Genomic DNA, 15519 nt, shown 5'->3' with positions numbered 1-15519 from the left:
GCAGTGTCTCTCCCCAGAGAACGTGAACTCAGCTCAATGAATTCTTGGCGGGCTCCTCATGTGAGCGGGGATGGCCTGGTGCCCTGTCCCTGGGAGCTCATAGCTGCTGAAGACAGAAGTGCCCAGCCAGCCCTGGGAGGTCAAGGGAGTGGCTGGACCTGGGCTGCATGAAGGGTGGGAGTTGGGAGGAAAGACCTGGGGAGGCCAATTCCCCCCAGGGGGCTGAGGACGTGGACCAGGCGGCGCCATCCCCACCCTGACTGCTGCCCTCTTTCCAGCCCCAGAACAGCCTGCCTGACATCGTCATCTGGATGCTGCAGGGCGACAAGCGGGTGGCCTACCAGCGGGTGCCTGCCCACGAGGTCCTCTTCTCCCGGCGGGGCTCCAGCTACTGTGGCAAGAATTGTGGAAAGCTGCAGACGATATTTCTGAAAGTGGGTTCTTTTTCCTCAAGTTGTGATGGTACTTTCTCACCCCCAGGGCTGTCCGTTCGCCTTCTGTTTCCCCTTCTGTTCTGTCAGACTCAGAGTTTTTAAGATCTGCTCTTGGAAGGGACGGAGGGCTTTGTGTGAACAGACTTCTCTTCTCGCCTGTCCCCCACAAAGTCCCTGGGCCCCATGCACCTATTCTGGAAAGTGAGCAGGTGACAGCTGGAATCAGGGGGCGTGGGAATGAATGAGGGGCTGACCCCCAAGATTGTGCTCCTTTCCAGCCTGCTCCCTGGTGGGGCCCTCAGCCCTCAACCCCCACCCCCAGCCTTTCAGAGCCCCCGGCTCAGACCTGCCTCCACCCGCCTCCCAAGGGGTTGACTCCACTGGAGTCATGCTGGGGGCAAGTGATCCTGCCCCCAGCTCTCCTGCCCTTTCTCCTCCAAGGCCCGTTCCTGCACATGCGCCGTCTTCTCTCAGGCTTGGGGGTGGGTGACAGGGAAGTGAGCAGGTGCTCAGAGACCCTCTGTCTTCTCTGCGTTTATGTGGGGACACAGAGCCCAGGCCATTTGTTTGGTCAGGGTACTGCTGCCTGCTTTCTGGTGGGGTGGGGGGTACTTTCTCAGCCCTGCCCTGGCCCAGGAGTGGTCCCCAGGAGAGGTCCGTCCTTGGGGCTGCTCAGCTAGATGAGGGCCCGGGAAGCAGACCTGCCCCATCGCCTCCTACGGCTGACTCCACAGGGCCCCACTAGCATTATAAACTGCCTGGCCTTCAGCCTTCCCTCCCCATGTCTCTCCTCTCATCCACACCAGGCCCTCCTCCCATCTCACCTCTTCCAGGAAGTCACTGTGGACTAACCTTAGCCTTGAGCCTCTGAGTGGGTGTTGGCCTTCCCATTCATCCCTGCCCGGTCACTCTCGTGGCCCCCTGGGATGGGCAGAGAGGACACGTTTCAATGGCATAATGTGCGTGGATGGGTTCCAGGGCTGGCCGGACTCCTGTGTGGTCTTGGGCAGATTGCCCAGCCTCTCTGAATGCTGTTTTCCCACCTATAAAATGAGGGTCCATCCGCCCACTTCACAGGTTTTGAGGTTTAAATTAGGTAACAGAGGACTTGCTGGAACTAGGCCATCAATGAGTATTAGTTTTTCTCTCCTCTTCTCCCTTTTTCCTTCTAGGGGTCCCCTTGCCCCCAGGGGAGAGGAGGCTCCACCAGCACCATCACTGGAGGCCAGCCTGAGGCCAGGATGAGCAGATATTTGCATGGGGGTCCCTTCAGAGGAGAGCTGGCTTTGCCTGGAAAGAGGGCGGGGGTAGAGTTCCCATCGTGGCTCAGTGGGTTAAGAACCCGACTAGTATCCGTGAGGGTGAGGGTTCGATCCCTGGCCTTGCTCAGTGGAGGATCCAGCGTTGCCATGAGCTGCAGTGTAGGTCACAGACATGGCTTGGATCCTGAGTTGCTGTGGCTGTGGTGTAGGCAGGCGGCTGTAGTTCTGATTCGACCCCTAGCCCGGGAACTTCCATATGCCTCGGGTATAGCCCTAAAAACAAAACAAAAAGATGAGAAAGAGGGCGGGGGTGTCAGGCAGTGGGCTGCCCCTCCCACCTGGGGCCTGTTCCTCATGAGATCCTAACCTCATAGCATCCTGCTTTCCTCCCTCCTAAGCCAGCTGCTTGCCTGGTAGGGCAGAGGGAAAGGAAGTCCAGGAGCGGCCACATCTGAATGGGGTTAACCCGGGGAAGCTGTCAGGCTGCAGTGGAGGCGGGGCTGCAGGAGTGCGCCTGGTGGACCCGGGTGAGCGGGGTGAGCGGCAGGCTCTGACCTCTTGACCCTGCAGCCTTGGGGAAATGAAAACTGAAAAAAATGTTCCTGATCCTAAGCAAGCAAAAAAAAAAAAAAAAAAAAAAAAAGAAAGAAAAGAAAAAAAAGGATATAGAATTGTTTCTCGAAGTCTTCCCCACTGAGTTTACGAGCCCCGCCAGTAGCTCCTGAGCAAGCTCTACAAAAATGTTGGCAGCAAGCAGAGACCAAGAAAACATTGGTGTTTCTTAACTTAAACCAAAGTTGGAAAAAATGAGCACCAGCAGAGAGGGAGAGGAGCCCCAAACTAGACATTTCTTTATTTGCTGTTGCTATTTTGGGTCCGGCAGGCTGGCCCCGTCTGGGGGAGGGCAGGGGAGAGACTGGGGGTGGGGGGAGAAAGGGGGGGGTCAGGCATTCCTCCATCTCCCTGGGGCTGGTGGTTTGGAGGGGAAAAGGCTGCTCACCACCCCAGGGGAGAGGACAGCTGAAGCGAGCAGTCATGGAGAGGTTTCCGGGGGGTGACACTTAGGGTCAGGGGCTCCTCCAGGCTTCACCGAGGATGAACCAAAGGCAGAGAGGCTGGATGAAGGGTGAGACTGTTGATGCCTTGGCGTGACCCTCCCCTCCTGCATGACCCCCCTCTGGAGAGAGCCCTTATCTCGCCCTCCCTTTCCTCCCCTGAATCCAGCCACACAACTTTCTCATCTCCTTCAGCTCCGTGTCCCACAGGAGCCGCTCCTGCAGGCTCACACACACGAAGCCTAGGTACTTAACGTGTTACTTCCTCTAAGGGACTGTGTGTTATTCTAACAGCGAGCCGCTTCTGTTCCTCAGGCCATGTCTGACCCTTGATTTCCATCAAATGATGAGGTACTTGTGGAGAAGAAATTTTTTTTACATTGGGTTGTTGTGGTTATTCCGTTTTTGGCAGAGCTTCTGAACATTTCAGGATAAAAAGCAGTGGAAGACCAGTGCATAGTGGTTAACATGCTGATAAGCCCTTGAAAGGGTGGGGATATCAGATGATACGCTAGCATCCAGCCAAAAGAACTCCCAGAAACAAACCAAAAAAACCCCCTGTAAATGAAGGGAGGCTTTAACATCTTCCCCTTTCAGACCTTTCTATTTCCTTTAGAGGCATGTTCTAGAATTGCGCCATCCAATATGGCAGCCATATGGGGCTATTCCAATTTAAATTAATTAACATGAAATGAAACTAAAAATTCAGTTTCTTGGGCTTGCCAGCTACATTTTAAGGGCTTGGTTGCCACATGGGGCTAGTGGTGTTGGATGGTGCAAATTATAAAACATTTCCATTGTAGCAGAAAGTTCCATCGGACAATGCTATTCTAGAAGAGAACGGAAATGAGGATGGGGTGGGAAAAGGGTGCAGAGGGCACCCAGGTTTGGGGCACTCAGTTGTCGCCTTTGATGGGAAGGAATCCTTGTGGGGGCGGGTTTCCTTCATCATCCACCCCTCTTCCATGGGATTCTGAGACGTCGTCCCAAGGGGTGTCAGGCTGGTGTGCCCAGGCCTTGAGCTCCTCCCCCACCGATTGGAGACATCCTGACCCTGAAGGGGATGGGGGTTTCTCTCCTTCTCTGGCCCCCAGTATCCGATGGAGGGGATGCCCAGAGCCAGGATGCCAGTGCAGATTCGGGTCAGGCTGTGGTTCGGGCTCTCCGTGGATGAAAAGGAGTTCAATCAGTTTGCAGAGGGCAAGCTCTCTGTCTTTGCTGAAACCGTGAGTGCTGACCACCTGCCCGCCCCCCCAACCTGCACCCCAAGCCCCCAAGCTCCTGAGGCCCCACTCATTTCTCTGTTGCTCCTTCTCCAGTATGAGAACCAGACCAAGCTGGCCCTGGTCGGAAACTGGGGCACAACAGGCCTCACCTACCCCAAGTTTTCTGACGTCACGGGCAAGATCAAGCTCCCCAAGGACAGCTTCCGCCCCTCGGCCGGCTGGACCTGGGCTGGAGACTGGTTCGTGTGTCCGGAGAAGACGTGAGTCTTGGGCAGGGAGGCCTTGGGGACCCCCTCTGGCCCAGCCATTCCTCTGGAAGGCCTTGGCCCTGTTCATCCCTCTGGCTGCTCCCAGCGCCCCTGCGAGGTCACAGCGACTTCCACTTGAACTCTCCCAGGACTAGGGGCTCACGAGGCAGCATTCTTTTCTGGAAGGGCTCTAATGATCAGAGAGTCCGGCTTCCATTGGAGTTTGCGTCCATGGGTTATAGCCTTTTCCTCCAAGATAACCACAGAAAGCCCTTCCTTCTCTGCCTGTTAACCCTTACCATGCCTGAGGTTCTCTCTCAGTGCCTCTTAGAATGACCTGGTCCTGCTCCATCTGTATCACCATCTCCACCTCTTTCTCCTCTTTTCCAGTTGGTTGATGTTCAACAACTAAGATTTTTTTTAAAACTTTTTAAAAATTGAGGAGTTCCCATCAGGCGCAGCAGAAATGAATCTGACTAAGAACCACGAGGTTGTGGGTTTGATCCCTGGCCTCGCTCAGTGGGTTAAGGATCCAGCCTTGTCGTGAGCTGTGGTGTAGGTCGCAGACGTGGCTTGGATCTGGCGTTGCTGTGGCTGTGGTGTAGGCTGGCAGCTGCAGCTCCGATTCGACCCCTAGCCTGGGAACCTCCATATGCTGTGGGTGCGGCCCTGAAAAGACAAAAGACAAAAAGAAAAAAATTGAAGGATAACATATATGATAGGCATGTACTCAAATCTTTTTTTTTTTTTTTTTTTTTTTTTGTCTTTTGTTGTTGTTGTTGTTGCTATTTCTTGGGCCACTCCCGCGGCATATGGAGGTTCCCAGGCTAGGGGTTGAATCGGAGCTGTAGCCACCGGCCTACGCCAGAGCCACAGCAACGCGGGATCCGAGCCGAGTCTGCAACCTACACCACAACGCCGGATCGTTAACCCACTGAGCAAGGGCAGGGACCGAACCCGCAACCTCATGGTTCCTAGTCGGATTCGTAAACCACTGTGCCACGACGGGAACTCCCCATGTACTCAAATCTTAAGTAGCGTGACAACATTTTACATTTCTGCAGCTCTCTGTTGAGCTTCAATTACTCACTGGGTTTTTGGCATCTTCAGTGGGCTTCTCTGTCTCTCTCTTTTTTTTTTTTTTTTTTTTTGTTTTTTAGGGCCACACCTGTGGCATATGGAAGTTCCCAGGCTAGGGGTCTAATTGGAGCTGTAGCCACTGGCCTACACTGCAGCCATAGCAATGCCAGATCTGAGCCATGTCTGTGACCTACACCACAGCTCACGGCAATGCCAGATCCTAAATTCACTGAGGGAGGCCAGGGATTGAACCCTCGTCCTCACGGATACTGGTCAAGTTTGTTTCTGCTGAACCACGCCAGGAACTCCGGCTTCCCTCTCTCTTTGTCTCGTGGTGATGCTCTCTTCTGTCCCCAGGTGTCTCCCTTGACTCTGTCTGTTCCCTCTCTCCCCCATCTTTCTTGTTGGCGGGGATGAGGCTGGCACAGGAAGGTTGGCCCAGGCTCTGGGGTGCTCTGCTGGGGGTTGTGGATGGTTGGGGGCCTCTTCAGCACTCTGACCCATCCCCACCTGCAGCCTGCTTCATGACACTGATGCGGGCCATCTGAGCTTCGTGGAGGAGGTGTTTGAGAACCAAACCCGGCTCCCCGGAGGCCAGTGGATCTACATGAGTGACAACTACACGGATGTGGTAAGGGGGTGCTCTGGGGGCAGGTGGGCTCTGCTTTCTTGGAGTCCTGGAGGGGCCTGTGATGGAGAGAATTTTCTCCCATGCTCCCACATCCCCAGTACCCATGCTCTGGTTTCCAGAGGGACAGTGTGAGGTCCCGTGTGGGTAGGACACTGACTCCGAGTCACGCCTGGGGCTTTGAAAATGTCTGTTGTCCAGTTGCATCTTCCCTTCCTCCCTGATCACATCTGTCTCTTCTCCTACTTGCCTGGCCTGTGTGGCCCTAGAACGGGGAGAAGGTGCTTCCCAAGGATGACATCGAATGCCCACTGGGCTGGAAGTGGGAAGATGAGGAGTGGTCCACGGACCTCAATCGGGCTGTCGATGAACAAGGTGGGCAGCACGTGGAGCCTGGTGTGCGCCTGCCAAGTTGGCAAGAGTGCTGAGTGCAGGGGCCTTGGGCCTGGGGTACTGGCCTTCACTGGGCTTCTTCACCTGGGGGGACTTCCTGGGTGAGCCCTCACCTCAAACTCAAATTGGGAGCCAGTGGCCCCTCGAGAGTCTGTGACTATAGCCCAAACGGAGAGATGGGGGATGGCCAGCCGATGAGTGATGGGCACCCCTCCCCCAGGCTGGGAGTACAGCATCACCATCCCTCCGGACCGGAAGCCGAGGCACTGGGTCCCTGCTGAGAAGATGTACTACACACACCGTCGGCGGCGCTGGGTCCGCCTGCGCAGGAGGGACCTCAGCCAGATGGAGGCGCTGAAGAGGGTGAGCCCAGTGGGTGGGGGTAGTGGTGAAGCCCTGGGGAGGGGAGACCAACTGGGCACAGATGCACCCACAGATGTGCAGGGAACAAGACACGGGCTCACTCGAGATGCTTATAGTTCACGGTGAACACACTCAGATCACACCCAGCACTCACACCGAGGCTCTTGAACAGCAAACACCCAGAGGTGTAAGGAGCTGCATTTGGAATTCACACAGAGAACTGAAAGGTGCAAAGGGCTGGGTGTCCTGGGGGCAGAGTCTGAGACAGAGGCTCTGCGGCATCATTTACTGAGGCAGGACTCCCAGAAGTGCCAAGAGCAAGGGTGTGCTCTCAGGCAGAGTTGTTGGCTTTGGGCTGAGCTGTGGCTTGGGAGGGGGCTCCACCTGGAGCACCAGAGTCATCCTCACCCAGAGGCAGGGGGGCCAGGGTTTGCACCGTCTTCGCTGTCCATCTTTGACTGCAGGTGGACTGGGCCCTTACCCTCTCTGGGGAGCCTGCTCCTTCCAGCATGGCCAATTCCCAGAGCAGGGGGCTTTGGGGATGAGGGTGCCGCTGGTCCAGAGGGCTGAGTGGACTTGGTTAGCATTTCCAGAGGGCGTGTACACGGTGTGAGCACATATGCCCACAGCCAAGCCCAGACACCCTCGGGACGCAGGCGCAGAGTGAGCTTGTACGAGCAGCTGTTCCCTCCGCGGGTCACACAGACGTCCGTGTCCTGAGCGCCTCAGGACCTGCCTCTCCAGAACCCTCTTGGCCTGTGTCCTTCCTTCTCAAGCACACTTTGGAATTTTGGCTTGAGAACTAGGCCTCCCCCAGTCCAGGAATAGCCTCTGGCACAACCCAAGTCCCTTCCTCTCTCTTCGGTCACAGAGAATCTAGAGAGGAATGTCGCTGGCCCCCAGGGGAGGCAAGGCGTTTGGGCAACAGGCTGTTCCTGGTGTCCTGAGCCAGACAGACTCCTCTCTTCCCGTGAGGGCACCCAGGGGTCAGAGGCGAAGCCCTGCTGGGCTGTGCGGCTCACCTGCTCTCTCACCTCCAGCATCGCTCCTGTAGAGGGGCGCGGCTGGCCTCCAGGGCTGGCGCTGTCACTGAGCTCATGGCCTGGGCCTGAGGTGGCACCTCAGGTCACCAGGTGGATGGGAAGGGGCTTCCAGGGCTCCCCCCGCAGGCCAGGAGAGGGTCCTGTAAGAGGAAGTGTGGGGGTCCCTTCGCAGCTGAGGTCGGCCTGGCCTCGTGGCAGAAACAGCGTGGGGCCAGGAAATGGCCTCTTCATTTTGCCTCTGAATTGCAGACCCACTCCCATTTTGTAAGTCGGGGACATGAAGAAGAAAAAGGAAATGACAAGAAAACCTTGGATTCATGAAATCCACCCAAAATCCAAATAAACAAACAAACCAAAAGCCCAGGGTTTTCATCACTGCTCAGTCTACCTTCCCTTGCTGGCTCCTGGGACCGTCCCACAGCCCAGGGAGCCTCTTTCCCTCCTGATTTCTTGACCCTCCTGACACCGGGCTCTTGTGGCTGCAGGAACAGCTTGGAGCCCCCTCCTCCAGGTGGCCCTCCCAGGTTTCCCCACTTGGAGGGCGATGGTGTGGGGTGGGTGGGGAATCGTGGAGGGCAGGAAGGCCACAGCTGGAGCCCAACCCAGGATGCCCCGCCAACCTGCCAGGAGGCCTCTGAGTCTGCCTGTTCTCCCTCTCAGCACAGGCAGGCAGAGGCGGAGGGTGAAGGCTGGGAGTACGCCTCACTCTTTGGCTGGAAGTTCCACCTGGAGTACCGCAAGACAGACGCCTTTCGCCGCCGCCGCTGGCGCCGCCGCATGGAGCCCCTGGAGAAGACGGGACCTGCAGCTGTGTTCGCCCTCGAGGGGGCCCTGGTATGTGGCAGGACCCATCCTGGGTTGGGGGATGGGGGTGCAGCGTGCTTTTCCACGGCTGATGCCGGGGAGGTTCAGGGGCTCCCAGCTCAGGGCTTTGGCTTCAGTTCCTCTGGGGTTGTATGTGGGGAAGGTGGACACCGGTCTGGGTGTCCTCTTAAAATCAAATATCTCATTTCTTGGCACCGGAAGACCTACTGCATCTTTGGTAACCGAGATGGGAGCAGGGGAGGAGGGCCCCAGGCTTTGGATGGTCTGACCTGGGACGTGGCTCTTCTTGAGGCTGGCTGGCCTGACGGTGGCCCTGGGAGGACCTGGCTCAAGGGAATAGCCAGAGAGGTCCAGTGACCCTGAATGTCCTTGGTCGGACATGACTCATGGGCGTACTGGGGAATTCGGGGGAGAGGTGTGCATCTGAGACCGAGCCCCAGTCTGGCCATCCTGCCTCAGGGAGTACTCGCTGGAGCTGGTGGGAAGGGGGTCAAATCAAGGTTCTCCAGGGCTTAGGTGATGTGTTCCACAAAAGAAATGAGCAGACCCTCTCTGAGCAGTCTGAGTAGGGACATTCATGGCCAGGAAGTAGCCTGTCCCCCACTCTGTTGGTCTGGCGACTCCTAGAGTTGGGAGATACCTCCTGTGACATCCAGGTAGGACTGCCTGTTCCTCTGGGAGGGCTTTGGGCTGTGACCCAGGGGAACTGGTCCCATCAGTATCACTGGTTGATGGAATCTGATTGCCTCTACGTCAGCCAGCTCTGTGTGTGTGTGTGTATGTGTTTGTGTGTGTGTGTGTGTGCATGCATGTATGTGTGTGCGGGCGTGTGTGCGTGCACATGAGTATCTGAGTTAGGGCACTGAGTCTTACCTCTCAGCCAGGGAGTCCAGTGAAGTGGCCCCTGATCTGATGGGGTGGCTGCAGAGAGGGGAATCGAGGCCGACAGTGACCCCGAGGGGAGTGGCAGGGCCTGGAGGCTCCATTACTCTCAGGCCCTGATGGAGGGCCAGGCCCAGGGGGGAGCAGCACGGGGGACAAAACCCTCCGGGAGCCCGGTGATGACAGAGGCTCCAGAGGGAGCCCCTCCTGGATCTGGGGGCCCAGTGGTGGGGAGGCTGAAAGGGAAGGGCTCAGGCTGGAGGGTCGGAACTGCCACCCAGGCTGTGGCGGCTGCAGCCAGAGAGTCTCGTGAGGCTGGGCTCTGTGTCCTCTCAGCAAGGGCTTTGCTCAGGCACAGGGCAGTGCCTGGGGGAGGCTGTGTGGCTCCAGCTCAGGGGTGAGGACTCCAGACCCGGGCAAGCTCAGAGGCAGGGCCAGGTCTGAGGGTGCCTGCCCCCTGAGGAGTCAGGACTTGTTTTCATCAGGCAGAAATCCAACAAAAGTGGGCTGAGGAGAGAAAAAGAGCTTAAGGGCTCCGATTGCTGGGAATCTGAGTCACCAGGAGGTGAATCAGGCTATAGGCCTGGCAGGAACGAGGAGCTCACACAGTGTCCCTGGGACTCTGTGTTTCTGACTCGCTCCTCTGTCTTGGCCCTGTTCTCATCCTGGCTCGCTCCTTGTGGTGGCAGAGACAGGGCCCGTGACAAACATTGTCTTTATAGCCAGCCGAAACCTTGCTCGATGAAAGAGCGCCGCCCGACCGGCACCCTCTGTTCTCCTCACAGCAGGAGACCCCGGGGGAAAGCGCACTTTCTCCGTGATGCCAGTACCATCTCGTGTGTGATTGACTGGCTCTGCTTGGCCCTGTGCCCACACCAGCCCCTGAGCCTGAGGGCGAGACATGGAATGTTCTGACTGACCCTCCTGGATGACGCCCTTTTCCTGTGGTTGATAACTCCACCACGCTGCAGAGAAGAGCATCTGGAAGGGAAACTAGGGGGCACAGAGCTGCAGAGGGGACCACGGGGCTCCTTAGTGAGCAGTAGGGAGCAAGCGTGGGTTGTTGAGTAGAGGAGGAGTGCTCTGGCCAGAGCTGGGTTTTAGGGCCATTCATCAAGAAGCCCTGGAGGGAGTTCTCATGGTTTAGCTGGTTAAGAGCCTGACAGAGTGTCCCTGAGGATTCGGGTTCAATCCCTGGTCTCACTCAGCGGGTTAAGGATCTAGCATTGCCGTGAGCTGTGGTGTAGGTTGCAAATGGGGCTCAGATCCTGTGTTGCTGTGGCTGTGGTGCAGGCCGGCAGCTGTAGCTTTGATTCTACCCCTAGCCTGGGAACCTCCATATGCTGCGGGTGCAGCCGTTAAGAATAAAAAAAAAAAAAAAAAAAAAAAAGCCATGGAGGACGGTTAGGAGCGGGGGAGGCCTCCCATCAGGAGACCACCAGGCCATTTAGTTAGGGATCCAGGAGGAGGTGACCCTCTGGGGTGGGAGCTGCAGGGCTGGCGTGGTGGGAGATGGTGAGGCTTGGGGAGGGAAGGGTCAAAGGGCCTCAGAGACTCTGCTGGGTGGATGGGAGGGCCGCTCCCATCGCCAGGCCACGGGGCGGGGTGGGCCTGGGGCTGCGATGAGTTCACGGTTGGCCCTGGCGAGTGTGACACACACGGTGAAGTGCTGTGTGAGGAAGATGGATCTGGCGGCTGCCTGCCAGGCGGCCCAGGGCAGGGAGGCCGGGGGCGCAGGGGCCGAATGTCAGCTGGGAGGAGAGAGGGCGCGAGGCCAGAGGTGCCCGGAGACACGTGGATGGGAGCGTGGACAGCTCTGGGGCTGGCCCGGATCTAGGGGAAGAAGACGAGCAAGGCTGGGGGACCCACTGCCAAGCTTTCATGCCTTGGTGACTGGGAGGATGCAGGCGGGTACTTCCCAGAACACAGAAACCAATCCGTTTGTTCTTTATGTGGGAGAAAATGTCGGGAGAGGGTGTTGAAATCAAAAGTCAAGTCGCCGGCCGTGGGAAGGTGGTGGATGGTGATGCAAATGTGACTTGCCTGTGATACATGGAAGAAACCAGCGCAGTGAAGCCCTCTGAGTCCTGGGGGAGCTTTGCTGCCATAGGGATCCAGAGGCAGACAGTCACTGGAGTGGCTGGATCCCATCCACCTGAAGTTGGAGGATACAGTCTTTATGTGTGGCCAGCATGCAGACTGGAATGGACCACTCTACTTGAGCAAAGGAGGCCCCAGCAGCACGTGTGTGCCTGCATTTGCACACATGCACACACACACGCGTGCACACGCACACTCCCCCTCCTAGTCACCTTTACATGCTTCCTGCCAGGACCAAGGACAGCCTGGGCTCCCATCCCTGAGCCTGCTGCCCTTTATCCTGGGATGTTTGGATGCTCCAGCCAGGCACTGGAGCAGAGTCCACCCTGCATCACAGGGGCAGATGGTTGGGTTTTCTGGGTACCAGGACCCCTCTGTTGTTCTGGGTACTGGCTTTTGCCCACTGGTCACTGATGCCTGCTGATTGACTTGGCTGGAGTGTGGTGGGGCCAGTGAGGCTTCAGAATGGCCCAGGTTTGGTTTGAATTCTGCTTCCTCTGCTTCAGCTGTCACTTGTCCCTTCAGCAACTCTTGTCACCTTACTTATGAAAGTTGTCACATCCATGGGTCCTTGTAAGGATTGAGGACATGACACATGCAAGAAGTGCTCTCAGCCTTTCTGAACATAGGACTTGTCTGGGGATCTTGTTAAAATGCGTACTCTTGGGAGTTCCCGCTGTGGTGCAGTGGAAATGAATCCGACTAGTATCCATGAGGACTAGTTGAACCCATCCAGGGCTCGATCCCTGGCCTTGCTCAGTGGGTTAAGGATTCGAGTTGCCGTGAGCTGTGGTGTAGGTCGTAGACAAGGCTCGGATCTGGCATTGCTGTGGCAGTGGCATAGGCTAGTGGTCACACCTCTGATTCGATCCCTAGCCTGGGAACCTCCCTATGCTGCGGGTGCAGCTTAAAAAGACAAACAAACAAATGCATGCTCTTGATTTGATGTCTGGGTGGGGCCCAAGGGTCTCCATTTCTAACAGCCCTCCAGTGATGCTGATGCTGCTTGTCCATGGACCATCTCTGAGTAGCAAGGATGTCAGGTGCACGGTACGTCATGAAGATGCGGCAGGAGGTCGTATGGGCCCCCTACTCAGATGCGTTTCTGAGGGAGGCAGGGTGTCTCTTTCTGTCTGAAGGCGTGGGCCAAGGTCCTAGAGAGGGAGGAAGCCAACGATGACATATTATCCCTGTCCCTTGGTGGGAGAAAAGTGATCTTTTCTTCTAACCATCCTCCATCTGATAGTGGAAGCCTGGCTCATGGGGAATTCTGCTCTGATTAGGAAAAGGGATGTTCACATGGGAATGCAGATAAATCCAACAGAATCTGCATCTTTGAGGTGCTGGAAGGCAGACTAAGGGTCATTTCAGAGTGACAGTGCCTGACGAGGGAGGCTTCTTGGAGGAGGATGTGGGGGAAGCAGAGCTTGGAGGAGTCCAGGACCGTGGGTGGTGGCCAGGTGGCCTTCCGGGTACTCTGACGTTTCTGGATGTCTGGGCCCGAGGTCCGGGCTGGTGGCGCCCCCTCGCCTCCCACCGCCCGTCCCCTGGCCCGCGTGTCCACTGGCAAGCCGGGCCTCCCTTGCCAGCTCCCCTCCTGAAGACGTCTCGCTGGAAGGCAGGCCCTGTCTGCTCATTAGCACGGCAGCCTTTCCCTGAAACCTTCTGCCGGGGCCAAGCCTGGCTCCCTCTGCGGAGCGGGAGGCCCTGGCTCAGTCTGCTAATCGTCTGCTGTCTCCATCCCCAGCATTATTTTATTTTCGTATTATTCTTTTTCCAGCTAATATCCTGGCATTCCCAAAGACACCGGGTTTCATAATCTTCCTGGCGTTCCCAGGGAGCTGGGAAGCAGAGCACAAAGCTGCTATTATAGCGTGTTCCATCCAGCCTCCCTCTCTCTGCCCCACACCCCGCACTGCTGCCGCCACCGCCACCGCCGGCTCCCACCCAGTCACCCCCTCCCGACGCCACCGGCCTCTCTGAGAACCCTGGTGACGGCCGCCGGGGATGAGCTCACAGAATCCGTCGTGTGGCCCTTGCCCTGGGCCTGCCCTCCTCGCGCGGAGGATTTTCCAGAGCCCGGTCGGTCTCTGCGCTTGGCCCTGAGTGTCGGGAAGGGTTTTCTGAGATGCCTGAGCCTGAGCAGGGAGAGGAGAGGGAGACTCAGCCACATGTGCTCTTAGCCTTGGAGATTTTTAGAGCTGGAAGGGGTTTTCCTGTTCAAAGCACTGTCCACCTGGCTTTAGTGCGTCTTGAAATTGGATGCAAAGTTGTGGGTGTGTGTGTGTGATGTGTGTGTGCACGCGTGTCTGATGTGTAAGCACGTGTGATGCATGTGTGTATGAGTGTATGGATGTGTATGGTGTGTGCACATGTGTGTCTGTGGTAGGTAAATTCTGGCGTAAGGTCTGTGGTGTTCTCCAATTCTCCAGGAAATCCGGGGTCCCAAAGAGGGTAAGAATTACTGAAATCTGTTTTACCTTGTGAGAACTTTCTGTGCATTGTCTCATTTCATTCTCCCAGTGGCCCCAGAAAGCTGGATGCTATGATTATACCCATTTTACAGCTGGGGAGACTGAGGTTCCAGAACTGCACTAATATGGTAGCTCCTAGCCAGGTGTGGTGATTCAAATTTACATGTAAAGTAATTCAAATGAGAAAATCGCGCTCTGCAGTCATACCAGCCACATTTCAAGAGCTCAGCAGCTACACCGTATTGGATAGTGCGGCTATGGGACAGTTCCACCACTGCAGCAAGTCCTGTTGGACAGCGCTGCTCTAGGACAACTCTGAGCCCCTAACGTGACCCAGAGGAAACTGAGGTCTGAGAAGGAGTTTGCCTGGAGGCACAGCCTGAGTTGATTCTAGAACCGAGGCTGGAACAGCAGGCTCTTCTGCCCTCTCTGCCCAGGTTCATCTCCCCACTGCTAATACGGCATCAAGTCATCCCCTCATAGAAGGGCCTGGAGTGGGGTCCCAGGGTGTGTCCTGGACAGCCAGCTGGAGCCTTTGGCTGTGTGCACCCCCCCCCCCCATCTTGTGGCCAGGTAGCTTGGCCTCCCTGGAGCAGAGGGGCACCTAGAGAAGAGTTGGCACCTGTGCCCCCACCCAGGAAACCTCTCATTTGTTGGCGGGGGCCTGAGTCCTCACCTGAAGGGCAGAGGACCCCCAGAGGCAGGGGTCCCCGGCCCCAGTCAGGGGTCAGGGAGGGGCAGCTGGGAGTAGGCGATGCCAGGATGGGGGTCAGGGAGGAGTAATTTGGGGGTTGCAGTGGCTGAAAAGAAAGTCAGATATGGGAGGGGAGGGGCCACCCCTGGATCTGCGTGAAATTCTTCTATGTACAGGGCACCTCGGCCTGGTTCCTAGAGTGGCTAGTTTGAGCAAGGGCGGCAACTGGGAGGTGAGGGGGTGTTTGCCTTACTAAGTAACCAAGGCCCCTGGCTGGGTCTGTGGGCCATTGGCAGGCAGCTCTCTGACCCTTGGACGTACTAATAATTGAGCACCTGTTCTCCACCTGGACTTGTGTGATGGGGCAGGTTTAGGGCCTCCAAATTCCCCTCTCTGATCCTCCTGTTCCCCATGTAGAAGGACCATTTGCATAAGTCCTTTCAATATAGGGACTCTGGGTTTATCTGGCTCAAGTTTTGGTACTGAAGCTTATGGGTGTCCGCTGAAACTTGTGTGTCTGTATACCCGAGAGAAAATGCCAGCTCAGGGGCAAGCATGGACTGCGTGTGTTACAGCTAGGTGAATGTGACAGGTGCCTGGCATGTGTGACCACATGAATGAGGCCCTGCGTCTGCGGCTGCTAGGGTGGCCTTATCATTTGGCGTCTGGTCACAGGTACTATTAAAAATCCTGCCGGAAAATAGGCAGAAGCTAGGACCATTCCAGGCAAACTGAGACATACAGTTGTCCTGATTCCGGAGCCTCTCTGGCTTGGCACGAAACCTGCTTGAGCGTTCTCTGCGCACTTCAGA

The 15519-nt window shown here is 56.6% G+C and overlaps 1 protein-coding gene across 39 annotated transcripts in view; it reads left to right on the top strand.

Moving 5' to 3' along the window:
* DYSF (dysferlin) overlaps nucleotides 1–15519 on the top strand; it is a 227193-nt gene that overhangs the window by 104197 nt on the left and 107477 nt on the right. For 34 of the 39 annotated variants that reach the window (XR_014841703.1, XR_014841702.1, XR_014841704.1 and 31 more), the window contains 7 exons: nucleotides 279–434; nucleotides 3846–3977; nucleotides 4071–4237; nucleotides 5822–5936; nucleotides 6203–6308; nucleotides 6547–6689; nucleotides 8393–8566. Coding sequence is in view for 35 of the 39 variants with exons in the window: in XM_085018953.1 (XP_084875079.1) it covers nucleotides 279–434; nucleotides 3846–3977; nucleotides 4071–4237; nucleotides 5822–5936; nucleotides 6203–6308; nucleotides 6547–6689; nucleotides 8393–8566 (993 nt within the window). In the remaining 4 variants the exon portion in view is untranslated. Of the gene's footprint in view, nucleotides 1–278; nucleotides 435–1606; nucleotides 2233–2946; nucleotides 3103–3845; nucleotides 3978–4070; nucleotides 4238–5821; nucleotides 5937–6202; nucleotides 6309–6546; nucleotides 6690–8392; nucleotides 8567–15519 lie in introns of those variants that run through there. The other 5 variants (XM_085018956.1, XM_085018955.1, XM_085018957.1 and 2 more) reach the window with 4 other exon arrangements.

The sequence above is a fragment of the Sus scrofa genome, chromosome 3, assembly GCF_054392235.1.
Source record: "Sus scrofa isolate SSC_HxYL_T2T_F1_AM1 chromosome 3, Sscrofa_HxYL_maternal_Yorkshire_Landrace_v2.0, whole genome shotgun sequence".
NCBI lineage: Eukaryota > Metazoa > Chordata > Mammalia > Artiodactyla > Suidae > Sus > Sus scrofa.
This window is presented reverse-complemented; position numbering and strand designations above follow the sequence as displayed.